At 39.4% G+C, this 24,204-nt stretch overlaps 3 protein-coding genes across 9 annotated transcripts; all 3 read right to left on the reverse strand.

Moving 5' to 3' along the window:
- Positions 1-179: 179 nt before the first annotated feature.
- Positions 180-9,491, reverse strand: Fur2 (furin-like protease 2). Of its 7 annotated transcripts, none has more exons than XM_017069803.4 (17): positions 9,313-9,459; positions 6,719-7,608; positions 5,959-6,063; positions 5,821-5,896; positions 5,648-5,748; positions 5,226-5,360; positions 5,005-5,164; positions 4,639-4,942; positions 3,364-4,581; positions 3,115-3,302; positions 2,898-3,054; positions 2,563-2,837; positions 2,197-2,482; positions 1,933-2,132; positions 1,583-1,870; positions 937-1,160; positions 180-856 (listed from the first exon to the last, which is right to left on the reverse strand). In XM_017069803.4, the coding sequence occupies exons 2-17, from the start codon at positions 7,475-7,477 to the stop codon at positions 425-427; spliced, it is 4,908 nt and encodes a 1,635-aa protein (XP_016925292.2). In that variant the 5' UTR covers positions 7,478-7,608; positions 9,313-9,459; the 3' UTR covers positions 180-424. The 7 variants fall into 7 exon arrangements, with proteins under 7 accessions (XP_016925292.2, XP_016925291.2, XP_016925289.2 ...); XM_017069802.4 differs by having other exon boundaries at positions 5,639-5,748; XM_017069800.4 differs by having other exon boundaries at positions 5,639-5,896; positions 9,350-9,491.
- A 5,155-nt stretch (positions 9,492-14,646) lies between these two features.
- On the reverse strand, positions 14,647-21,616 carry nonA (no on or off transient A). Its single transcript, XM_017069789.4, has 5 exons — positions 21,137-21,616; positions 18,333-19,746; positions 17,169-17,495; positions 17,038-17,096; positions 14,647-15,512 (listed from the first exon to the last, which is right to left on the reverse strand). Exons 1-5 carry the CDS (start codon positions 21,524-21,526, stop codon positions 15,405-15,407), a joined length of 2,298 nt encoding a protein of 765 aa, XP_016925278.2. The 5' UTR covers positions 21,527-21,616; the 3' UTR covers positions 14,647-15,404.
- A 395-nt stretch (positions 21,617-22,011) lies between these two features.
- On the reverse strand, positions 22,012-24,086 carry PIG-Q (phosphatidylinositol glycan anchor biosynthesis class Q). The gene is made up of 7 exons (XM_070997514.1): positions 23,371-24,086; positions 23,202-23,310; positions 22,800-23,140; positions 22,663-22,739; positions 22,484-22,599; positions 22,312-22,426; positions 22,012-22,247 (listed from the first exon to the last, which is right to left on the reverse strand). Exons 1-7 carry the CDS (start codon positions 24,015-24,017, stop codon positions 22,147-22,149), a joined length of 1,506 nt encoding a protein of 501 aa, XP_070853615.1. The 5' UTR covers positions 24,018-24,086; the 3' UTR covers positions 22,012-22,146.
- Positions 24,087-24,204: the final 118 nt, after the last annotated feature.

A 24,204-nucleotide genomic window follows, 5' to 3' on the forward strand; every position in this document is an offset into this window, starting at 1 on the left:
ATAATCACAAAAATATTTTGCTCAGATCCTTTAAAAGTTTTTCCATTTATTTAAAATTTATTAAACTAAAAACATTAAATCCTAGGACTATTTCTTTTGTACCGAAAGCAAGTTGTTTTTATCTTCCCTTAAAAATAGAAAAGATATAGGGGCTGGAACAATAAAAAACGACACTGTCATTATTCAACTTGACATAACATTTTTCATAAAAATTTAATACAAACATTAAATTTACAAATATATATATAAAAACAATTCACAATCACATATAAATTTTTATCATTTTTCAGATGTTAAATATTTCGATTCGCTATATTCCTCAAAGCAAGGTTACAATTTACTAGTCCAGAGCAAGAAAGCCAAGATCAAAGTTCTTGTTGGTACAATCTATGTTCGCTGTTGCGTTGTCCCATTGATCAATCAATCAGCTACGGATGTTTATGTTTGTACGGCTCGTTGTCGATGGATACGGATTTCTGTCCGCCGTCGCATCATAATGAATATCATCATCATCATCACCGTTCTCATTGCACCTTCGTGGTTGTTGGGACTCTGCTTTCTGCGCTCCTTTGCAGTGAAACTCGATCGCATCAATATCATTTGTACTCTCAATGTAAAATTCGTGTCCCAGATCTTTACCCTTGCGGTCGTAGACAATCCGGTTTATATCGGTGCCCAGATTACCATCCATCTCATCCTCGGAATTATCACCATCTGTATCTTCGTCCTCGCCAATGTTAAAAATGAATCTTGCATCGCTGGTGGGCTTGGCGGACAAGTTCTTTCGCCTGCCCGACGATGTGCTTGCTATTTTCCTATACCTCACTGAATTTCTGGATACATGGTTGCTATTACGCTGGAAAAAAGATAATACAAAGGTTACATTTATTTGGATTCTTGTAAAAAACTATGTTTCAGATAGGAAATTCCAGTTACCTGTAAAACAGCAAAGATGATGGAGAATATCGTTATGATCAACAGGCAGATGGCCACAGCAATAGCTGTGATGGCCGTTAAAGGCGAGTCTAGTCGCAGGACGAACTCCCTACTATTGCCATCGCTCTCAAAAGATCCATGCTCAGGTTCGCCGCTTTTGTAGGCACTTCCACTGCCGATTACCGTCCGCCTTTTGCCGCCCGTCGAGGTAGCTTTGCACTCGCCTGGAAAAATATTTAGTTATGATTAAGTTAATAAAATCAAAAGAGAACAAATTAGACAAGCTAGATCAACTCTATTATTTTTCCCTGGTGATGCTAGGAAGGTTTTTACAAAAAAAAAAAAAAAAAACACACCTCACTTCCGGCGAGCTAATGCCGGAAAAATTATGCCTGAACATTGGGCTATATTCGTGCGACAGGGTTCTTATTTAAAGTAACTTCCGACAAACAACACCCGTAAATAACTTTAAAAACATGGAAATCTATAAAATGTATCCTAAGGGTACTTCTATAAGTTATGTTATCTAAACCAATACAAACTTATTTCAAACAAAAATAGTGTTCCTACTAGACACAGAATACTAGATACCTTAGAGACTCATTCAAAATACATATTTAATTAGTTTACAATATGAAACCCCTACCAGTTTCTCCATCGCAATTGCAGCAGGGCGCTGAGGCTGTCTTCTCGGCGAGCGTCTGATTCTGGCAGCATGGCACACACTGGCTGTTCAGCTGGTCCAGATGGAGTGGCGCCGCACAGGCCTTGCAGGAGAACTGGCCGGGACCGAAACAGGAGCGGCACGAGTCATGGCAGGTCTTGCAGGTGGACGTCGTTGTATCATAATACTGTGAGCTCAGGCACTCCATGCACAGACCGCCATCGAGCATCGAGTGTGGCGGGCAGGAAGTGCAGGCCAATGGGCCAGCATCTAAAATTTGAGAAAATCCCATTAGTAATAAGTTGACATAAGAGGCCTTCCAATTTATATACCATTGCAGGTCTTGCAGTAGTGATGGCACTTCTGGCAACCAAAGTCAGACTTGTAGAAGCCCTCGGGGCACTCGGGATGGCATTCGCCGGCGGCCAGCTGCCAACCAGCCGGGCACTGGACGCACTGGTTGCGCCGCGGACCGCTGCAGGTGTGGCAGCTCAAGTAGCACTTGGCGCAGATGCCGCGGTCACTGTAGTAGCTAAAATACACATTAACTGTCAGTTGGGGGAATAGACACCCAAGGTTTAGGATTAGTAGCCTACCCATCGGCGCAGGTGGTGCGGCACTCGCCGTTCTGCAGCTCCAGTCCCTTGGAACAGTTGCTGCAGTTCGTCCGCGAGACGCACTGACTGCAGGTGTGCAGGCATGGCGAGCAAACAGAGCCCGCCTCCATGAAGAAGCCCTCGCGGCAGCCGCTCACACAGCGACTTTGCTCCAGCAGTCGACTGGGGCCACAGGACATGCAGTTGGTCTCCGCCGGTCCGTTGCAGCTGCCGCAGGAGGTGTGACAAGAGCTGCACTGCCCCGCGGTCTGGCTGAAGAACTCAGCTATGGGGAGAAAATAGATAATTAATATTTCTTAATATTTTACAGTCTTCTGTAGTATTGCATGTTTTCGGATCGCTTACCTTCACTGCAGCCCTCGCTCCCGGCCACGATGCACTTGTCACTCTTGTTCAGCGTCCAGTTTTGAAGGCACTCGGAGCAAACTCCGTTGCTGGTGCAGGTCTTGCAACCCTCCTGGCAGGGCATGCACTCCAGCCGTTTCTTGTCGGCGTAGAATCCGTCTGGACAGCTAATAAGGCATTTATTTTGCCAGGCATATCGACTCGAGCGGCACGTGATGCAGTTTTGGTCCGTAGGGCCATTGCAGGTGGCGCAAGTCGAGTGGCAGAAGGCACATCTGTTGCAAGGGGTTGGGATTAGCTTCAGTTCCAAACTTATTTATCTTTCAGCTACTCACTTGTTATCCTCCGTTTCGTACGTGTCCAAGGGACAGGCCGAGTAGCATTTGTTCTCATGCATGACCAAGTGGTGGTCACAGCTGGTGCAGAACTCGGGATGATCCTGGCATGAGGCACAGTTGGGCTCGCAGGGCACACAGGTTCTATTTCTGCTATCTGCAAACGGGAATATACATTACAAACATAATTAAATTAGTCCCCATCATCGGTTATTACTTTCAAAATATCCGTCTGGACAAAATTGCAGGCAGACGGCGAGATCGATGACGTGCAGGTGGGCCGGGGCACAGGTAAGGCAGCTGTCGGGTCCAGCCCCAGCGCACGTTTCGCAAGTGTCGTGGCAGGGCCAGCAGATGCCCACCTGGTTGGGGAACGAACGCGGCGGGCAGCGACTGACGCAAGTGCTGTGGAAACAGAGAATGTTTAGCGTTGCATCTTCCAGTTGGCCTTGCTGTCATCGCTTACTTGTCCAGCCGATAGTGACTGCAGGCCACGCACTGGGTGGGTCCACGGCCATAGCAGCCTGAGGAATCGCACTCCGCATCGCAGGAGTGCAGGATCTTCTTGTCCCCTTCCCTCGAATCCGGTGCTGCTACCAGCTGAGCAGCGGAGGCTGTAAAGCCAACGGCTTCCGCGGATGAGGCAACGGAAGCGGTCACATTCTGACCGTCGAGTGTAGCTGTTGCTGGCTCTGGGTTGGAACCAGCGCTGCTAAAGATATTCTGGTAATTGAGGTAGCCGGCAAAGCTGTCCGTGTTGAAGTTGCCACCCTCGTTGGCCGGCTGGCCAATGTTCGAGGCCGACGGGATGAGGAAGGGATTCGAGCCAATGGGGCTGCGCAGCTGGGGACTGCTGCTGAGCAGCTCCGACTTCAGACGCATCGGCTGGCTTGAGGTGCCGTAGAAGATGAGCTGCCATTTTGATAGGATGCCGGGTTGGTTGACGCGCCGCCGCCCGCCATTGATCACCTGCAGGGTCCAGCGGCCCTCGGCCTTTTCGCCCCAAAAGTGCACGCTCAGGAAGGGCCAGTCATCGAAGTTGGACTTAACAATGTCACGCGGTCGTTCGAACAGCAGGGTACTGGTGGTGCCCATCGGCGAGGTGAGCAGGATGCGGAGGTTTCCTCGTGGGAAAAACCTCAGCGTTATGCGACATTGCACATGCTCCAGGTAGCGCACCTCGTTGATGGTCCCCGCACACCCATTCACATCCATGTGCGTGGCAAGCGTATAGCCAAAGGCGCCCTCAATCTTCCGATCCTCGTTGTTCTCCCGCGATTTGCAGATATGCTGCGGTGGCACCGATGACCATTGCTCCGCCAGCGACACCATGGCACCGGCATCCATCAGTCCGTAGCCAAACTTGTGGCTGTACTTTCGCTTCACTCCGTTCAGCGTCCAACCGGTCTCCTTCTCCAGCGGCGCCGGCCTCGAGGTGTACACCACCAGGTACTGCATGTCGCGCCACGTCAACTCCGGATTGGCCTCTAGCGCCAGGGCACAGATGCCGGCTGCCAGGGGCGCAGATGCCGAAGTGCCCGTGTGCTCCACGGTGCAGATGTGGTCGGGTCGTAGGCGGCCATCCATGTCCACGGTGGCCACGCTTTTGTCATGACCCGGCGTACCGGAGCTGTAGGTGGTGGCCAGCGTGGAGGAGCACTCCTCCAGGTACCAGGGCTTGAAGCTGTAAAGTGATAGTAGAATCAGTATCATTCCTATTAAAGATCTCCCTTAAACTTACCCTGCTTGGGTGGCACTAGAAATGGACAGGGTAAAGATGGAGTTGGTGTAACCATCGCAGTTGCACGAGTCTGTATAGCGGCCACCATTGCCGGAGGCCCACACAAAGATGGAACCCTTGCCCTGCCGCCCGCTGGTCACGCCATAGATGAAAGCCCGGCGCGCCAATGGGCCAGGACCATCGACAGTTGAACCATCGTCTTCGGGTCCCCAGGAAGCGCTGTATATATCAATGTGGGCGGGATTAAGACTCAAGGCCTGGGCCTCCACCACATCGTTGACCTTTCCGTCTAACATGCGGACTCCTAAATGAACAAAAACATCTTTAATAGATACTAGTTAAGATTGATGACCAGTAATCACTTACCACCAATGCTGGCATTGTAGGCCACACCCACGCCGCAATAGTTATTGAAGGCCACGGCGGCCACCTCGCCGGCACAGCGGGTTCCGTGTTTGTTGTCACCATTGTCCTGGGGCGTGGGATCCGAATCGTTGCCGTTTATGTCGAATGAGGCATCTGGATCCTATATTTTGAACAATAATTAGTATCAAAAGCTATTACTTATCTAGTCAAGATAAACTTACATAGTTCTGAGCCAAATCTGGATGGTTGGTTTGAATGCCATCGTCCAAAATGGACACGACCACGCCCTTGCCCGTATAACCCTTCTGCCAGGCTGGACCCACATTCATGTCCAGGCCATCCTTGGCACCGCCATTCTACAAAACAAGTTTTATAGGAGTTTATAGAAAGATTAATAAATATGATATGCAATAAATGGTTTACGAACATAGGTACATAGACACAATCACAATGCAAAAAGCTCTAAATTTAGTAGGTTAGATCATCTAGTAGTTTATTTCAAATATATTTCCTATCAACATTAGTAGAAATGTTTCAAAATATGTTAAAAAGAAACTACTCAAATGGTGTGATAATGGACTCTAGACTAAATGGTTTCATGAGGCATGCATTTAAGTGAGAGATGATCACATACTTTACTCACCAGATACCACTGTTCCTTAAACAACGGATCCGGAAAGACAAAATGCGAGCTGACGTCCCGGTACTCCATGCGCGGCGAGTGCGAGGCTAACGATATCGACTCTGGGGAGAATGAAAGATGCGGATTCTGATCGACAACGTAGCCGCCGGGTTGGCGTAAAAGATTATACGGACTGTAGGTGGGTAGATCCTGGTAGGGTCCGTCTCTCTTCCGGCGCACCTTTTCGTGCTGCTGCTGCATCCATTTCACCTGCAATCGCAATGGGGGTTTATAAACAGTATAATAATAGGATATGGTTGAGTCCTACTTACCTCGCTCTCTGATTTAAGGGCTCCCTGGTGCTTGCGGCTGGAGCGCAGTGAACGCTTCGACACATGATGGTGCTGGAACAGGTAATAGTGGTCCAGGGATCCAATCTATAAGAAGAGATTGAGGGTATTATCAAGATTACTGACTGAGGGGGTTGTCAAATAACATATTTGTAAACTGATTAGTATGAATACCTATTGTATATAATACCTATCCTAAGAATGTAGCTCACTTTCATTATTTTTTTTTTAAGATACATAACAGCTTAGGCTTCAAACTCAAAGAAGTTGTCGAGTTGAAAAAACACGATTACGTAATATTGATTATCCATACAAGTACATATATATAAAACTGTCCACTCGCAACTAAAAATCAACGTATTCTCCAATCCTATTAAAGGATACTATTCTATTTTCTTGTCCGTAATATAAAATAATATAACATATAAATCTATAAACTTGAAACTAAGAATCAACAAACATCCCAATTATCTTAAATTACACTATTCAAACTTATTGTTTTATTATATTATTATTATTATTATATTATATATAATATATCTTCAACACATACAATTTATCTTCTATGTATATAAAGCTATCAACTTAAAACTTATAATCAACGCAAAGCCCAGCCCACTTAAATCACACTTTAAAAACTCTTATCATTCAATTTATATAACTAACTCACATTTGATCTGTGAGATGTGTATAAGAAAAGATCTCAAACTTATCCCGCTTAAAGAAAAAACTGTATCCATACCTGTCCCTTGTTGATAAACCCATGTTTGTTGGCTATGACATCTGCCACTTGATGGCCAGCTGGAATGTTGACAGCGAACTCGTTTGTGTATATCGCCTCCTCGGGAATACTGAAGGCGCCAAACATATCGACCCCGTCGAAGTCGAGGCTATTCGCCATCTGGTGCTCAACCTCTTCATCTTTCGCACTGGCATTTGTGTGAGTATTTTCATAGTTATTATTATCGTATTTGCCGCCACTAATGGTCTGTGCTTGACCTGCTCTATCACCTCCAGGGCCGGAATCGACCTTGTAGATGAAGCTATTGCTGTTGCTATTGCTGTAGCCGTGGCTCTGGCTATCATCATCATCGCGTGATGGGCTGGTTGTTGTTCTACTACTGTTGCTGAGTATTCCGGCATAATTCTGAGTCTCACCCTCACTGCTCCGTAGAGCACAACTAGTATTTGGGCTTAGGATTACTAAAAATAATACAAAATATATACAGCTCTGTGCCATTCGGTTAAATGTACATAAATAGATTCTATTGAGTTTCGCCGTTGCATTTGCCGTCGTTCCGGGGTCATGGACGTGGATTTGGAGTATCTTTCGCCGTCCTATCTTTCGGTACGTTGGCTCTCCGAGAGGTTTCTTAAGGCCACCACAGCAGGATGGGCCCCGTACTGGGTCCATCTTCGTCTGTTTCTCCAAGGCGGACCATTGATCTGTGTTGATCTGTGGCGTGCATCCCACTCCACCGATGGACCCTTTATTTGACATATTTAACTAAGATTTAGCTAATAGTATTAAGGTAGTTTGATTCTCCCGAAGAGTCCGTTTGCGACGTGTCCCTTTCCTGTTGTCGTACTCATGAATCTATTTTTTTGATCTGCTATCCGACGATCTGGTATCTGCAAAGAACAAGAGAGCACTTTATTCGCATTGTTATGGGATGTACATAGGAAACCTTGGGACCGGTTAAACGTGGGGTTTATCACCAAGATGTTAAGATGCCAAGATGTCAAAATGAATCATATTCCACTGATATTATGGGTAAAAAAACGATGGAGTTGCTGTTGTGGCGGTGCTTACTTATTAATGAGGTGCCTATTTGCGATGTGCCATTGTTCGTGGGGTGACACAACAGAATCATGTGAGGGGAACCACACGGGTAAGTGTTAACAATGAGTAATCTATAATGGCCATCAGTTATTATAATATACCCGCATATCGTTAGTTTCTATCGTTTTTCCATCCTATCGCCAATAAACCAAAACAGCTGGCAGATCCAACTGGTCTGCCATATGTGTGCATTGTGCAAAGTCCCATTCTAATTAAGTATTTGAAATACAGACATTCACTATTTCGAAAATGGAGTTACTGAAACTTGATTTATACTATGTGTGTTTATAGAAGATCTAAGGATCCATCATAAAAGTTGAATAGAACATTACTATTATATTTATATTGCATAATACTATTATAAAGGATTAAGATGGGGTTTATTTTTGTTAGCATATGAAAGTATATTTGGTATAGAGGAAAGTTACCCCAAAAATTAAACTTAAGATCCCCCGCCTTTAAAAAGAAACGGGGTTTTATAATCGAACCGTTTAAATATTCCGTATGCGTCTCCAATTAAAAAATAATGTATGCATGCACATGACGCCTGCATACATACTACATCTATACATAAGTACATAAGTGCATGTACCGCTTCTTCTAAATACCATGTCGGCATACATATGTTTACCAACCGATACATATGTTTATCCCATATCCATAGGTACATAGGATATGCAGTTATGTGCAGTTATATGCATAGCCAGACATACATGCAACATAAGAAGGCTGGAAAATATTGGTTACGGTTTCATATCAACAGTATCATATGTACATACATCGATTCCGGTTTCTGTTTTAGTGTGCCATTCGTTTATAAATCATATAAAGTAAAGCATGTCTGTTTGTACATACATAAGTGCTTCACTTTTGCCGAATATGCACGTCTGTGTGTCTAAGCATTAAACATACATACATACATATGCAAGTTCGGCTTCTCCCACTTGCCCTCTCTTTCACTCTATCTCTGTGTATAGCCCACATGTTTATAAAATCACACATCTCCATTTAATCACACTAATTTCGCACGAAAAACAACAATATAAGCCACCAAGCCACCTTATATATATAGGTACATATATATTTCATGCGTCTGATAATGTATAAATTGATGTACATATGTCTAGGCATGTCTGTGTGTGTGTGGCTTTATACACATTCGCAACTTTATGCGTAAGAGTTGCCATTTCGATGGCACATACATACATATGTATGAAATCACGTAATGCATAAATGCATTTGTATGCTCTTCATTTTTTTTCTTTACATACATCACTGGGCATCGAAAATGGTAAATCACTATGGATGTAAGCCAAAATATTATCGAGTATTGCAAGCTTAAAAGCAATTTCGGATTCACATTTTTCGAAATAAATCACAGAAGTGCAGACACAATTGGGGGGCTTTAAACTGGCAATCGAAACGACTGAAAACTGAAACTGAGACTGAAACTGAAACTTGGGGAATCGAAGCGAAAGAGAACGCGTGCTTACCATGCGTACATATAGGAACTAGCCGAAACGTATGTACATATAGGACTAAAATCCGAAATCCGAACCGACCGAAAACCGACCGAACCGAACGAACAAACGACGCAACCTCGACTGCGCTCCAGCTTAAACTGAACTTTATTTTGAAGTTAATACATACATATACATATATAGACACGGCTATAGCCAACGTTGTTGCTTGTTTTCTGTTTCTTTCTCGCTGGATTTGTGCTAACCGCATACACAAACACACGGCAAGCGATTCGTACGTACATACATACAAACGGACGGGCAGTCGTGCAATCAAACACATTCGTATGTACCTTACATACATTTTTGTTCGTAGTTCGTAGTTCGTATGTATGTATGTGCCATGTTTATGCATTGAAAGCACAGCTTTTGGAGCTTTCAAAACAAAATGCAAAACATAACACGCAACTTGGTGCTGTAACAAAAATATTAAGTATTACGTACGCACGCACACAAACGTGCAATTTGGTACCGTATACCACCATGATGATAAATACACATTTAAGACGTGTTTCGATAGGAAACCGAAACTTTCGTGCAAGCCAAGTTGTACATACATACGTACATACGAATCGAACCGTTGGAAGCTTGACTTTTGTATATGTACATACCCATGCACATACATACATACGTGCGAAGACGCTCTCTAAGCGCTGACATTCAAACAAGAGATAACATTTAGCGGCAGCAAGGTTTTCGTTTTCGTTGTTATTGGTTAGCAGAGATTCGAGATTTGAGATTAGCGTCTCCATTTTCCGCTTTTATTTGACCTGAAAAAAAGTAAACTCCGCAGAAAAAAAAAAACAAATCCCCCCCCCATACAAACATGTTTGTCTGTATGTAAGTGAGCCACAGATTTTGGCAAGTCCCAGGCTCATACATACATATATATCTTACATACATCTGTGCACACATACAAATGTGAAGGCAAAGCGCCGCTTTTTAAAGATCTGCCTTACCATTAAACAATTATTCGCGGTTAGGACAGGTTATGGTTGTTTCCAATGGGAAGTAATACAGACTTTAACTGGGCGCAAATTGAAGTACACTGAGATAAAAATGCGTGAGCGTGAAGGATATATATTTTGATATATTTTATCAAATGAAGTTAGCATTTCGTATAAACCATTTTAATCCCCTTTTTCCATGTAGATGATTAAAAAAGCTCCATTTCCGGTCGCATCGGAGCGTTAAGAAATAGCTGAGGTAGCGCAAAATAATAGTCACCTCATCCGACCTTTAAATATTTCCAGTGAGTGTGCAGTGTTGCCAGATTGGTAAACGTTGTTAGCATCCTTCAGCATAAAACAGCTGATCCTATTTGAGGTTAAGTGTTCAACTTTTATAATAATAGAATCCCATCAGTTGTAATTTACAAATTAGTTCAATACTTTATTTTCCAATTTGGTATTGCCATGTTTTCCTTGAACTTTCTGTAAGGACGTGCACAATGGTAATTTTCATTCTGCAAAATAATTCCTAAAATGAAGATCGTCTGATCCCGAGCTCCAACCAAAAAAGCAAAAAAAGCCTTATTCAGTTTCATATGAATTTTTTTAATAAAGTTTGGTTCAGCATTTGACTTTCTGCTGTTTTTTAAATAACGAAAAATGTTTACAATTTTTGTGTTAAACAATGCACTTGATATCTGTTCCAATACAAAAGCCATCATATCCGAATGCAAATCTGGAGAGGAGACGTCTTTTGCAAAACCAAGTAAGGTATCGTCCAGTTGTTTGATCTCCTGTAAACATAAAACGGATTAGTCAAATGTTCTTTAAATGTTCACTTTAAAAATGCAGCGTATTTAGGAGAAGGCTGCAACAAAACGGAAAATGGACAGCAAAACCCACGTTGATCGGCCAAAAAAACCAAGCAACGTTGATCGAACAATAGAAATTTTAAGAAACACTTTATAGCTTTAAAGTGTTGGTTACATTTAAATATAGATTACCTGATATATGTTAGCGTTTTGCTGCCAGTCGACTTGTGTTGACTTGTTTTGCGAGCAAAGACACCATAATTGCAATCTTGAGAATACATCTTCGGCCAAAGCTGAAGAGTTTCGTCGAAAACGAAAACAGCTAAACGCTGGTTCGACCCCAAAAAAATCCAGACGAAGAATCTCATCCATAAAACAACAGTTTTCAGAGATCTATTTGGTCACTTTAGCGGTTTGCGCTGTGCCCATTCCAAAATTGTCGAGTTTCTGTAGCGGCACACCTTGCCAATTATTTAAAGAATCTTTATGGGTCGAACATGGGAAACCTTTTATCAATAACACAATCGAATCACAAATCATGGATTTAGATTTTTGTATGATTGCTGCTTGATCGCTTTTGTTCATTATTTCAAACACATTGGATCATAGGTTTTGTTAAAAATAATTCCCCTAAGTCTTCTTTGGAAATAAAATTCCTCGATCAGTAGTTTGTCTGTCTACAAATTGCCATTAAAATAGGCAACTCTGCATCAAATTTAATCGATAAGTCGCAGTAATAAAAATGAATTTCTAATATCAGTTCGATTTCAATAGTTTACAAAACCGTTTGGGAATCATTTTTTAATTTCGAGCGAAAACATTAATTTTTTGAGCGTTTATGTCAAACATAACAAACTTCTACAAATTTACCCAGGTCGATAGGATAACTGCATCATCCCATATCAACAAAATTCAAAACGATATCCCAAAGTCGTACAATCGACTATATCTGCATTAATAACATTAAAAAATATAAGTAATTTAAATTTTTCCAGGTATTTCCTATGGATGATCTTATCCAATGGAGCGGTAAATGATTCAGTTGTCCAATTTATTAATTCAAATGTATTTATCTGTAAAAAAAAAGCGATGACTCGATTTCGAAAGATGTGCTCTAACACCTTTATAAGAGAAGCAAACCCATAATAAAGACCATAATTAAACCTGTTCCACTTTGTGGTTTAATTTGAAGACGCGTACGTATTATAAACGTTGGAGTAAAGTTGTCCGATGTATTTCATGGCATTTTCCACAATTCCTTTGGTATAATTAATTGTTTGCTGTTTAAAAATCCATAAAACACCCATATGCCTCCTAAAAAACCAGTAGCTCGTGGTTTGGCTTATTCATATTGCCGTCATACAATTTTCAACCAAAACAAAATCATTTTCTAGGGAATTTCAAATAGATCTAAGAAAAATGAACACGAACACAGAAAGGCATTGATATTCTTTCAATTTGATAAAAAGTATTATCTGGTATTTTTTTAAAATACTGTTGATCGTTCCTTACAGTCGCAATACGAAACGATTTAAGTTTTGCGAGAACCATTACTTTTTCCAGGTTAGAGGTTACTTTTAAGGGTTATCAACCCTTAACTCAATAATATTATTTATGAAATTCAATATCAATGAAGAGTTAGGTATTTGTATTCAAAATGAAAGTTAAAAAAGGTTTTTAAAAAAAATGGTATTTTTTCAGGAAGTGTTCTCCCATAATATTTGAAGATCTTTTTAATGTATTTAAAAGTCCGATATAACCCCCCATTGTGAAAGATTGGAAAAATTCCTTCTCCCAAAAATCGTTAGACCTAGTATTTCAATTTTGTATTTCGTAATACCGCACGAAATAGTGCAATTTTCCATCTAAAATGATTCCAACGTTATGGTACATGCTTTAAGATGCAAGTCATCACATTCTTTAAATAAACCTGTAAAAAACTTGAATATGAAAATAATTAAATTATTTTAGCTGTAGGGAAGTAAATTAGTTAATTTTCACAAGGGCAGGTATTACCTTTTCCCAATCGCCATGGTATTGAATTAATCATCCTTCTGGGAGAGCATTTTCTATGAGAAAGCGCTGGACGTTGTTATCCCACAATAATCATGAGACGTCTTAATCTTCTCCCGAAAACCAATGGTCAAATTAGCCACCAATACCAAAATATATTTTAGCTTTGATTGCATTGTACACCCAATAATTGTTTCCTTTGTGCTTAATAATTCATTTTCATAACTGACTAAGCTTGATATCTATATTTCCAATCCAATAATTCAGTTAACACAACGAAAACAGAAAATTTAAGAACTAATAAGACAAATTGCAGTTTCGAAAAAGCCTAATACCAAATTTCCGCAAAAGTTGAAAAGCTTTTATGCCATGCAAAAATATTTTTAGATGGGAGTATTTAAATCGCTGGCTTGCCAGGTACATATTATATGACATGTTATTCCCCAATGTAAAATATTGCGTCAGAATTTGAAGTAAATATTGCCAAAACTCAGAAATGTAAAGCATTTTTGGGGAACGATCCCATGCTTAACTGTTTCATGTAAAAGATACTTTATCATGAACGTAATATTTGGAGGCGGTGAACATTTTAGGTTCTCAACTCAGCTGAACCGAATAAATTCCGATTTCATAAAGTGAATATGCCTATCGCAATAATACTCCCATAGTATGTACGTATTCCCCATTGATTCTGCTAGGTTATAAGAATGTTATTGTTATCAGTATAGATAAATCACAAATAAAAAGGTTAAGCCATAGGAAACGCAATGTACAATTATTTTGTCCCCATTGTAATTCTTATGAGGGTGTTAAAGAAATCTTTTTCAACGAAATTTGGTCGGAAGAGATTTCTGGGACACCCACGGTTGTTTTTCTTACCCAGTTTGAGCGACGTATCAATATTTTGCTGGATTGAATATATTAATTAATTGAAGGTTAAAGAGGGAAGATTCACATTTTTATTTATTTTAATGGTTATGCTTCATTAAATTGTGCCAACATGAAATATTAATTAAAATGTCAAAATTCTATTATTTTATTATTTTTGTTTTTAATTTTTGGGAGTGGGCTTGTTTAAAGTGATTTGGCAAAAGAAATTGAAAATTTGTAGGTTAGGATACAAGAAAACAAAATCACTCCGTACAAAAAAGCAGTATATTGTAAAAAAAATTTATTTCCAAAACCCGAAATGTAGGTGGAGAAGTTTGCAATCCTGAAATTATTCGTTCGATCCAAAAATCAGGAATCGGTGAACTTTTTTCTTTTTCCAAGTCCAAGTCCCCTTTTAATTTTGGCAGCGTTGCCAGATCGTTCTGCTATATAATAGCCATATTTAAAATGTTAGACAAAAAATCAATATACCACAAATTAAAAGCGCTGAAAACAATTTTTTTAATTTAAAGAAATAAAAAAAAAAAAAAAGCAAATTAAAATATTTTAAAATTAGGTGCATTTTAAAGTGTAGCTTTTTGTACCTCCCAGTATGTTTTAGTTTTCACTTTAAGTGGCCAAAAAAATGTAAAGAGAAATAATAGCTCTTTAGTTTCAATTTTATTTATCTATCAGTAGCAAAATGTGTGTACAATGACAATGGTAATTTAGAGTGAACGTATGATTTAGACTGAATTTTGATCTCCGACTAAAATTTTAACTAAATTTTAAATCATAAATAAAAAAATAGACTATTCGGAAAGCATAGATGTAACACGAAGTTCCATTTGTGCACATCGAATGTTTCCAACAGGAGAAAGATCCGCACCAGATGGAGCTTACGGTCCATGCGCTCATCCGGAATACTTACCGTTTTCGACGATTTTATGGGATTAATAATATAATTTCATCTTCAAATTCAGCAAGTCGATTAGTAATATATCTGTATATATTTAATTTGAATTATGGATAAAAAAAGAATCATATTTGGAGAATGTAGTCACCACATACATAATTTAAAATTATCGTTATGATTAAAATAGACGCACGTAATGAGTTCTATTTTTTTTTTTTTTGGTGCAGTACTGCACTTATAAGCAATCATTTTGGGATTTCAATTGGGTATTTTTTAAGGTTCATCCTTTGCGTGTCATAATTTTATAGTTGCCTCTTACTAGGACCGATTGATAGTATTTGACTAAGTAGTTAATCAAATCATATTGGGGTGCATTCGATTAGGCGATCCATTTTTGCTAGTTTATTTTGTTCACTCGCGAACAAGCAAGGTCAAAATTGTGAAACGTAATCAATAATGGAGAGAGTACGTTATTATTTCATCCTCATATGTATGCTCCAGTGTCTAAAAACGTCGGCGTCCCCATGGGACATTATTTCCTCCGCCATTATTTCCGCGTTGATTGCCGCCTTGGTTCATATTGTTAACCCCAAATTCAAAAGCGAAGGAGTCCTATTCAAGCAATGAAATACAATTGTTCAATTGAGTGTTGCATTAGCCAGGTGGAACCCAATTTAAAAAGGGGGGGAAAAATGTTATCAAAAATATGAGCCCACTGATAAAATTAAATATCTGTATCGGTGGCCCACCATACACCCAATAAATATCCATTTATGTATTCCCAAAACGGATTAATCGATTTCCCCTCTATCTATTTAGTATGTAAAAATAAATAATAGATTTTACTTTGTATACCATCACGATAAGCCCAACAATTTAGTATTGTTACTTTCAAATGTGATGATTCACAAGGCAAAATTAAAATACATACATACAAAAATAGAATTAATCCCCCACAAAGTCCTAAATGCATCCCAGTTTTTATAAAAATAATATATACATTTGGATATATACAGAATGGCTGATGAAAGCCGCTACCAGAAAGTGTTAATAACTCTTTTCTATTGAAGTAATCTGCTTATTTTTTTTTAGATTTCAAAATAACATAGGGCAACGTTTCGCCATAATCCTTAATGCATAATAATCCAAAGCAAGGAACTCATTTGTTTAAACCAGCGGTCAGCAGCGGAAATAGCTTTGCTCAGCCTCTGCCGGCACACGTACAGCGTACATTAGCAGTCGTCACATACATTACATTTATAAGCTTTCCCGCGAATGTTACTCACAAATAAAACTGCAAAGCACAATTTGAACTTATTTGCAGACTTGCATACAAAGTTTTGCCCAGACCCACAGATATTTTAAGAACTGCACTTCCTTGAAGGAAGAGTTTTGCTACACAGAATTATTCACCATACGGTATGGTATTTACAAGATGATGCAATTTCACACATAGCCCAATCTATTGTGGATGAATTGCTACAAAAAGTTGCACCCAAGTTTTAAAGATATAAAAAAATACCCCCCAAAGCACCTGTGGTCCCCAGGTCGCCTGACCTTTTTTCATTAAATACAGAAAACTAAAGCAATCCATTTGGTCTGGATATTCCCAACTGATTATTCTTTAACATAAATAAAAAAGAATTAATTCCATAGACTAAAAAAAGTTATTTGAGTTTCTTAAAGTAGCAATATTCATCAGCCACCCTGTATATATGAAAGAGAAGAGCGGCAGCCCCCTAAGTTGTATTAGTTATTTGCACTATTCAGTTGAAATTAATAGGTAATGCATTCCCGGCTTCATAATCTTGTTTTACAGAAGGTGTATGCTTATAGCGCTCGAGAATTCGGCGCTAAAAAAGAAATAATCTTTTATAGAGATTGAAACTAATTGTAGCCCATGTTATATTATTTGAATCTCTTCATACCCAAAACTTTCAATACAGGTGAGATTATCTTGCGAGTGTTTTTTGAAAACAGACCAGAGTTATTGTCAGAGAAATGTACTTCTCTATTTTTTTTGTATGAATTATATGTATTGGGTTACGCTTTTATGAGAGCGATAGACAGAAGGCTCTACCACTAATCTGGTGGTTATTAAATATCTGGTGAGGCTGTAGTTAGGACTTGAACATACCTGTGCAGCATTAGGACCAGCATTATTTCCAATCATAGTGGAATTGTTGTTGTTATTGCCTATTGTATGGTGATTGAAATTGTGATTAGAATGGGGATTGAACTAGGAATGACATTTGATTTCCCTCCTACCTCTGAAAACTTCAAATGGTGAATTGCTGTTGCCCCCGAAGTTGTCAAAATTAGAGTTGTTGCCGCCACCGCCGCCGTTTCCGCCACCGCCGCCAAATCCTTCTTGCTGATCGAGCAACGAATTTAGCTGCTGTGCCTGCAGGAACAAGGTGTTCTCCTGCTGCCGGCGCAAAATGTCCTCCTCCTGGCGATTCATGTGGCTCTGCAAATCGCCCTGATGCCGTCGCATTGTCTCCTCCTCGCGCTTGCGCATCTCCTCGACCTGCTTCTCACGCAACTCCCATTCCAACTTCTTGCGCTCGTTGTCCACTTCACGCTTCCTCAACTCTGGAAAAGGAGCAAATGCATTTATTAGAGAAGTACAAATGGATTTCCTATCATTTCTGATATTATGTATGTTCATTATACAAATATCGAATGGTTTACAGTCTTAACATGGTTAAAAATAAACAAAACATCATAAATGTTCAAACCTTTTTTAAGACAAGAGATATTCAACGTATGTATTGCAGAAAATGGATTGAATTCGTCCGATTGTTTTGGATATAAGCCGAATATCTTTTTTTCTGTCGCCTTATTCGTAATCTCCATAATCTTTTAGTGAGTGCAATCCCAAATGGTATTGTATTTTCATATAAAAGTCTAAATTGCTGAATATTTCCTGTATAAATTAAAGAATTACAGTCGGTCTACAGCAGAACTGGCATACATTGAGAACGTTAGTTAATTTAATTTGCTCTCATCTGATGATTGACATGATTTCCTCTTGAAAGACCCAAAATTCTTCTAGTTTATCAAAGGAAAGATGCTTTATCAAGAAAGAAAGAAATTATTTCTTTTGGAAAACTCTCATTGATTAAGTATTTATAGATTTATTATATTTCTTGCTGAGAGTATCAGATGTAGATATCTTTTTAAAAGGAAATTTCCTAGTGAAAGTTGTTTAAGATAAATTAAACATAGTTTCAGCCGCTTAAATTCTTTTTAAATGCTTATTCAATCAAAAAGCCTACGAATAGTACACAGTTCGTACAAAGTTTGGTTTGAACGTTGCGTTTCGTTGCTTTTTTGATTGAAGTATAAGGTTTAGATCGAAAAAAAAAACTGAGAATGTTGAAATGGCTTTTCTTAACCGAAAGTCCGATTTAATCGTGACATACTCACCCTGGCGCAAAAGTTCGGTTTCCTGCTCATAGCGAGCGTACTCCATCTGAGCCTCCAGCTTGTCCTCCTCCATTTTCAGTTCGCGTTTGAGGGCGTCCTGCTTGGTTTTGAACAGATTATGCAGCTGCTTCCAACGCGAACCGTACTCGTGCTCAAACGAATTGAGATCGGCGAAGCGAGGACCAACGCCGCGCTCATGATTGAAATCGGGCATCTTCTTGTTGAACGCCTTCTCCGGCAGACCATCGTTGTCGTCGTTCACCTCCATCGGTTCGACCAGACACGGACGCAGGGATGCGGTCAGAAAGAAGCATTTCTCATTGCACAATCGCAGGCAGGCGCTGGCGGAAGACTTCTTGGCGAACTCCACGATGCCCTCACCCATGTGCTTGCCACGATCGTCGACTGTGATGCAGGCCCGCTCGATGGGCCCAAAGATCTCGAAGGACTTGTACAGCAGCTCGTTCGACACGAACGGTGTGAGATTGCTCACCCGCAAGATGGTCGCATTGGGGGCAAAACGCACCCGCAACTGGCGACCCTTTCGCAGCGATCCATCCAGAGCGCGCTTGGCCTTCTCGGCATTGGGATGGAAGTCGACCTTAAGGAATGTAAAGTTCTTGTCCAGGTTCGAGAAGATCTCGCTGATCTCGCCGTACGGCTTGAACATCTCGCGCAGCTCATCGTCGGTGATGTCGTTAGTTAGATTGCCCACATACAGGCGATTGCGGCCAGAGAATTTGGTCTCGGTGGGTACTTCAATGGGTTCCAGTTCAAAGGTGGGTCCGGAAATGCTGCGCAATCGCTGTGAAATGAAGAAGTCCTCTCCGCCACGAGGACCACCGCCTCCGCCGCCGCCCATGTTGGAGCTGTTCATGCCACCAGGACCACCAGGGCGTTGACCCCGGTTCCTGTTGTCTCGCTGCTGGTTCTGGGGTCCTCCTCCTCCTCCGCCGCCGCCGCCACCACCTCCACCTCCACCTTGGTTGTTACCCGCGTTGCGACCTCTGAAGCCTTGACCATTTCCTTGTCCGCCATGATATCCCTGACCTCCTTGATTTCCTTGGCCTCCATGATTTGCTTGTCCTCCTTGATTTCCTTGTCCTCCTTGATTTCCTCCATGATTCCCTTGTCCTCCTTGATTTCCTTGTCCTCCATGATTTCCTTGTCCTCCGTGATTTCCTTGACCCCCTTGATTGCCTTGACCTCCTCCTTGGTTTCCTTGACCTCCTCCACCTTGATGACCTTGACCTTGAACCTGATTTTGGCCTTGGTTTGGCCCTTGTCGCTGATTTTGGCCCTTGTTTGCATTCTGATTCGGTTGATTTTGGTTCGCAGCTGCTGTTGCCGGTTCATTTGTCTTGGCAGGCACATTTGCAACGGCCGCTTTTGGTGTTTCGTTATTGGGCTTTTGCTATATTTGTATCATATAGTTGGATCAGTACAAAGATAATAAACACGTAAGCCACATCAGCAGTAAAAATAACAACTTGTTTAGAGATGCTAAGCACATAATCTGAAACCCAATGAAAAACCCAGTATCCCAAATTTGAAAATTCGAATACAGCCCCTTCCCAATTATAATAAATAAAACGTCGGATGTAAAATACATGTAAAATCCCTTTATAAACATCGAATTTCCGAATTCATAAAACCATAAATAGAATATGATTTTATAATAAATCTATGTTTATTCAATAATCGCTAGAAATTGTATGTTTAAGAACTTGTTTTCAGACATAAAAGGTCTTCAAAGATCACTTTTTGCATTACTGAAAAATAGAGAATGGAAGCTTTTCGAGTCTATATCAATTTATGATGAATAACCCGGTTAAAGTCAAGTTCAGACATAAAAAGTTTTGACCAGGCCATCAAAAAAGTACACGACAAACTACCTTATGGGGGTCAAAATCAGAACTCAAACAGAGTTTAAATAATTTATGTAACCTGTGGTAATCAATTATTTAAACAAAAGTGAAATTAGTCCACAAGTATACTTACATATATGGCTATCTCCCCTTTTCACCCACAACTTGATGTTGATATATTGATTAGTTGCCTTGATGCACATATGATGTATGAATGGTACGGAACCCTAGAAGATCATCTTCAAATCATACTTCAAGCTCAAATTCTATCCTAATCTATTTTTCCCATCCTGTCCTATTTTTGATCAAGTCTTTGTTGTATTTTTTGAAGCATGGAAAATTGTTTTAATAGGGTAAAATTATTTTTTTTATAATTTCATTAAGAATCTGTCCTTGGGACAATCACTAAATGTTATAATTGGTTCAAAGACCTTTTGAAAGAAATATACTTTATAATGCACTTTTATCGTTATCGAAACAACAGAAAGAGGTATCGACATGAGAAAATAATGCAACAACAACAAATTCTAAGTGCAATGTATGTACATATGTACATATAGATGGATTATCAAATTCAAAATGTCGACAATTCCCTTTCTCTCAAAAAAACGACATGGCATATGTATGTGCATGTGTATGCACCTGCATATTCGGCTACAACTGTTCATTTTGTATGTATTCAGTATGCACAAACATATGTATGTACATACGTTAGAATGCTAAAGAACTGAGCATTTGTATGTAAATAAATTTGCAAACAGTAATTTGTTCGTATATACATACGTAAATGCGTATAGGATCTGTACCGTTTTCATTATTCACTGACGTGTGTGTTTGTATACACAAGTATGTATGTATACAGAACATTTGTAAGGCAATTATCCGACCGATAATCGAATTAAATATGTGAATATCAAAAAGACAAGAATAACTTACATTCACATTGGCGGCTGGAAAAGTCCGGTTCTGATTTCCGCCACGATTTTGATTTTGATTTTGGTTTTGGTTCTGATTGTTGCGATTCCGGTTGGCAGCGAAACCACCCTTGTTGCCACCAAAGTTCTTATTTTGATTGGGGGCACCACCACCGCCACCCGTTACAACACCATTTTGGTTTTGGTTCTGGTTCTGATTTTGGTTTTGATTCTGGTTTTGGGCATTCGGTCCACCAAATCGAGCCTTTTTCTCCGCCGGACTTCCGTCGGCAGAATCATTTTGCTTGGGCGCATTGTGCTTGCCGATATTTTTATTGGGCTGCAGATTGCCCCGCTGCTGGCGTTGGGGCAACGGCGTGGTGTTATTATCCAGTTTCACCGCACTCTCCATTTTCAAGTGTATTTATCTCTAAGAAATATTTGCTTCTTTTTTTTACAACCCGTACAACAGACCGCCCTCGAAATTGTACTTGTAATGAGCAAATCGGAAATCGGCGGAACGAAGTAAGTGAAACGATTACGCGAGTACATGCCAAGAGGGCGCCACCATGACGATTTTGGAATGTGTGGAATGGAACAGACTCAGAGATGCGGGTGGAGTGCGTCATGCATTTTCAAATGAAAAATACTAAAATAGTAGAAAATAAAAAAATTCAACATAATAAATACTTTACTCTTATAACTTTCTTATAAAAAAAACTTGATAGTATAAAGTTATCATAATTAAATAAAATTGTCTAATTTTTTTGCTTGTTAAATTAAATACCACATGCTCACTCAGAAAAGATTTAAGAGTTATCCAATATCTACCTATATTAGATTATCACAAATCGTCGTTATATCTGAAAACAAGAGGTATAAAAACCCGATTTGATATATGTATAACATCATTGAGAATTTTATTATTTTAAAATGAAAACTATAAATAACATTTAAATAAATAATTAGTTATATATTTACATCTTTACATTTTCTTTGTCAATTTAATTTAATATTATGTCTTTGGTTGATTCATAAAGCTGTAATTTTATACACGGTCACGCTGATTTTCTGATTTTTATGTATTAGAAAAGCCCTTTCTTGGGGCGAAACATCCTTGATTTGAAGACAATCTGAACAGAAAGAAACATCATTATAAACTTGAACTATGTATAATCATACTGTTGTAAGGGGTACCTATATCATTGCATCCTTTTAACAACCGTTTCATACACCCTTCAATCGGTAGACTCAAAATTTGTCTGCGCACAAACTCAAAGATGCTAAGAGTAGCGAAAGTAAGCGCCTTTAGCTTTAAAGATTAGAATGTTAAAATCAAGTTACATATTTTAATAAGGCTCAAACTTACAGCAGCAAAAACTATATAGTAGACGAGGGTAGTGGGAAATAAAAACAGAATGGCGGAGAAAAATATTGTTGCAAGATATAATTGGCGATTCATATAATTATGGGACTCAGTGCGACCTGAAAGTAAATGTTAAAACGTTAGCTACATTCGTATTGTATCTCTTTAACGTATAAACCTACCTTTTAAAATATTGTACCGGTTCCCTCGAACCACTTGCCATAGTACCGAAAGACCTTTTCTTTCCACATTGTAGAGCCTATTACAATTTTTAATATCAAAATTTGTATTGTTAAAATATCTCTAAAAGCAAACTTACACTTTGGTATAAATATAGAAGCAATGCGAATGTAACCCAATTATGGATATTAAGTCCACTAGTAACGCTATCTGGAATGTTAGACCCAAGCATCCAAATGCTCCAATGGCCAAGAAAACTTGGCGCACTAAAGGTTCTATGAAATCTGTACAAGTACAAAAGACGATCAGTAAAAATACGTTTGGTAGTAAGATAAAACACTTACCCAAAAATGTCGACCACAATTCGATATGATACTTAAAGCAGTCGAGAAAGAAATTATTCAAATGTATATTCAGCTTGAGACCAATAGGACTGCCCTCCAAAACTTTTAAAAGGCTGTATAGTTCGTCAATAACGTACTGGGGAAAATGATAAAAATTAGTAAATTCAATTATATTGATCTTTAAATGACAGACTTACGTGGGATATTTGAATTAGAAAGTCTCCCGGCTGTGTCGCTAGGGAAAAAAGTATTAACATCAATATTATTCCCAATATTCTGTCTAGTGCAATATTTGCCGGACGAGATCTGTGAAGATAAAGAAAGTAGTATCGATTAGGTGCAAACTTCTATTATGATATAAATTACCGCTCATTATATGCTGTCTGCCACTCCTTGAAATGCTTGTAGATACTAGTATGAACCATAATGCTGTTGACAAATACATTTTCAACAATATATTTGAATATTGTTATTGGAGAGTCGGCAATGAGAGTTAATACATATAGGACAGTCTTTTTGGCATGGTTCTTTGGGTTATTTTGAATCTTAACTGTGGGCTGTGTCAACCTGGACAGCTCGATAAAGTCGCAATCATTGCTATCGTTATCACCATATTCTATAGATCGGTTACTCACAGATTCCCCGCCAATAAACAGATTTCGTATCATTGGTTTTTCATAGAGTATAAGCTTTATGTGCTTGAGATATTCTGGGGTAATACCGGTGTAAACTAGGCTTATATTCGCTTGGCTGCTATTGTATGTGAAGCACAGTCGCATATTGAATTTAAGATACTGATTTTGATCTGCATTGAAGTCCACATTCAGGATAGAACCCAAAAAACGCATATTGCTGGAATCATGATTTATGGCTTTGTCCCGAAACTCCAAATCTAAGGCTTCCAGAACGTAATAAGCTACGACATTGTCTTCGTTTATTTGTACTTGGCCGTACAAATCCGTGGGCTTCTTTAGGTAATAATAGTTAAATGGTAAATACACCTTAATGCTCATAATATTATCGTTTAAATAACAACACCGGTATTTTTTTTACTCAAGCAAAACAAAACAATACTAGCATGCTTGAGAAGGTGGTGCACAATTGCATGTGACGTCACAGTTTCTTTAATTGTAATCGAAAAAATTGAATATTAATATTATTGTATGCCAAGTTATTTTATGTACTTTTTTATTTTAAGTA

This window comes from Drosophila suzukii, chromosome X (genome assembly GCF_043229965.1).
Source record: "Drosophila suzukii chromosome X, CBGP_Dsuzu_IsoJpt1.0, whole genome shotgun sequence".
NCBI classification, from domain to species: Eukaryota; Metazoa; Arthropoda; class Insecta; order Diptera; family Drosophilidae; genus Drosophila; species Drosophila suzukii.

Bases quoted from the DNA above. Each gene is read 5' to 3' on its own strand.
- nonA (XM_017069789.4), bottom strand. From the start codon at position 21,526: ATGGAGAGTGCGGTGAAACTGGATAATAACACCACGCCGTTGCCCCAA. The intron at 17,496-18,332 runs GTGAGTATGTCA...CTCCTTTTCCAG, and splicing joins AACCGAACTTTTGCGCCAGG to AGTTGAGGAAGCGTGAAGTG. The intron at 17,097-17,168 runs GTAGGAGGGAAA...ACCATACAATAG, and splicing joins ACCATTTGAAGTTTTCAGAG to GCAATAACAACAACAATTCC.
- Fur2 (XM_017069800.4), bottom strand. From the start codon at position 7,477: ATGTCAAATAAAGGGTCCATCGGTGGAGTGGGATGCACGCCACAGATC. The intron at 5,361-5,638 runs GTATGTGATCAT...CTTGTTTTGTAG, and splicing joins AGTGGTATCTGGTGAGTAAA to AATGGCGGTGCCAAGGATGG. The intron at 2,838-2,897 runs GTGAGTAGCTGA...CCCTTGCAACAG, and splicing joins TACGAAACGGAGGATAACAA to ATGTGCCTTCTGCCACTCGA.
- PIG-Q (XM_070997514.1), bottom strand. From the start codon at position 24,017: ATGAGCATTAAGGTGTATTTACCATTTAACTATTATTACCTAAAGAAG. The intron at 22,600-22,662 runs GTAGGTTTATAC...ATTTACTTTCAG, and splicing joins CCGGTACAATATTTTAAAAG to GTCGCACTGAGTCCCATAAT. The intron at 22,248-22,311 runs GTACCCCTTACA...CTTTCTGTTCAG, and splicing joins AAAAGGATGCAATGATATAG to ATTGTCTTCAAATCAAGGAT.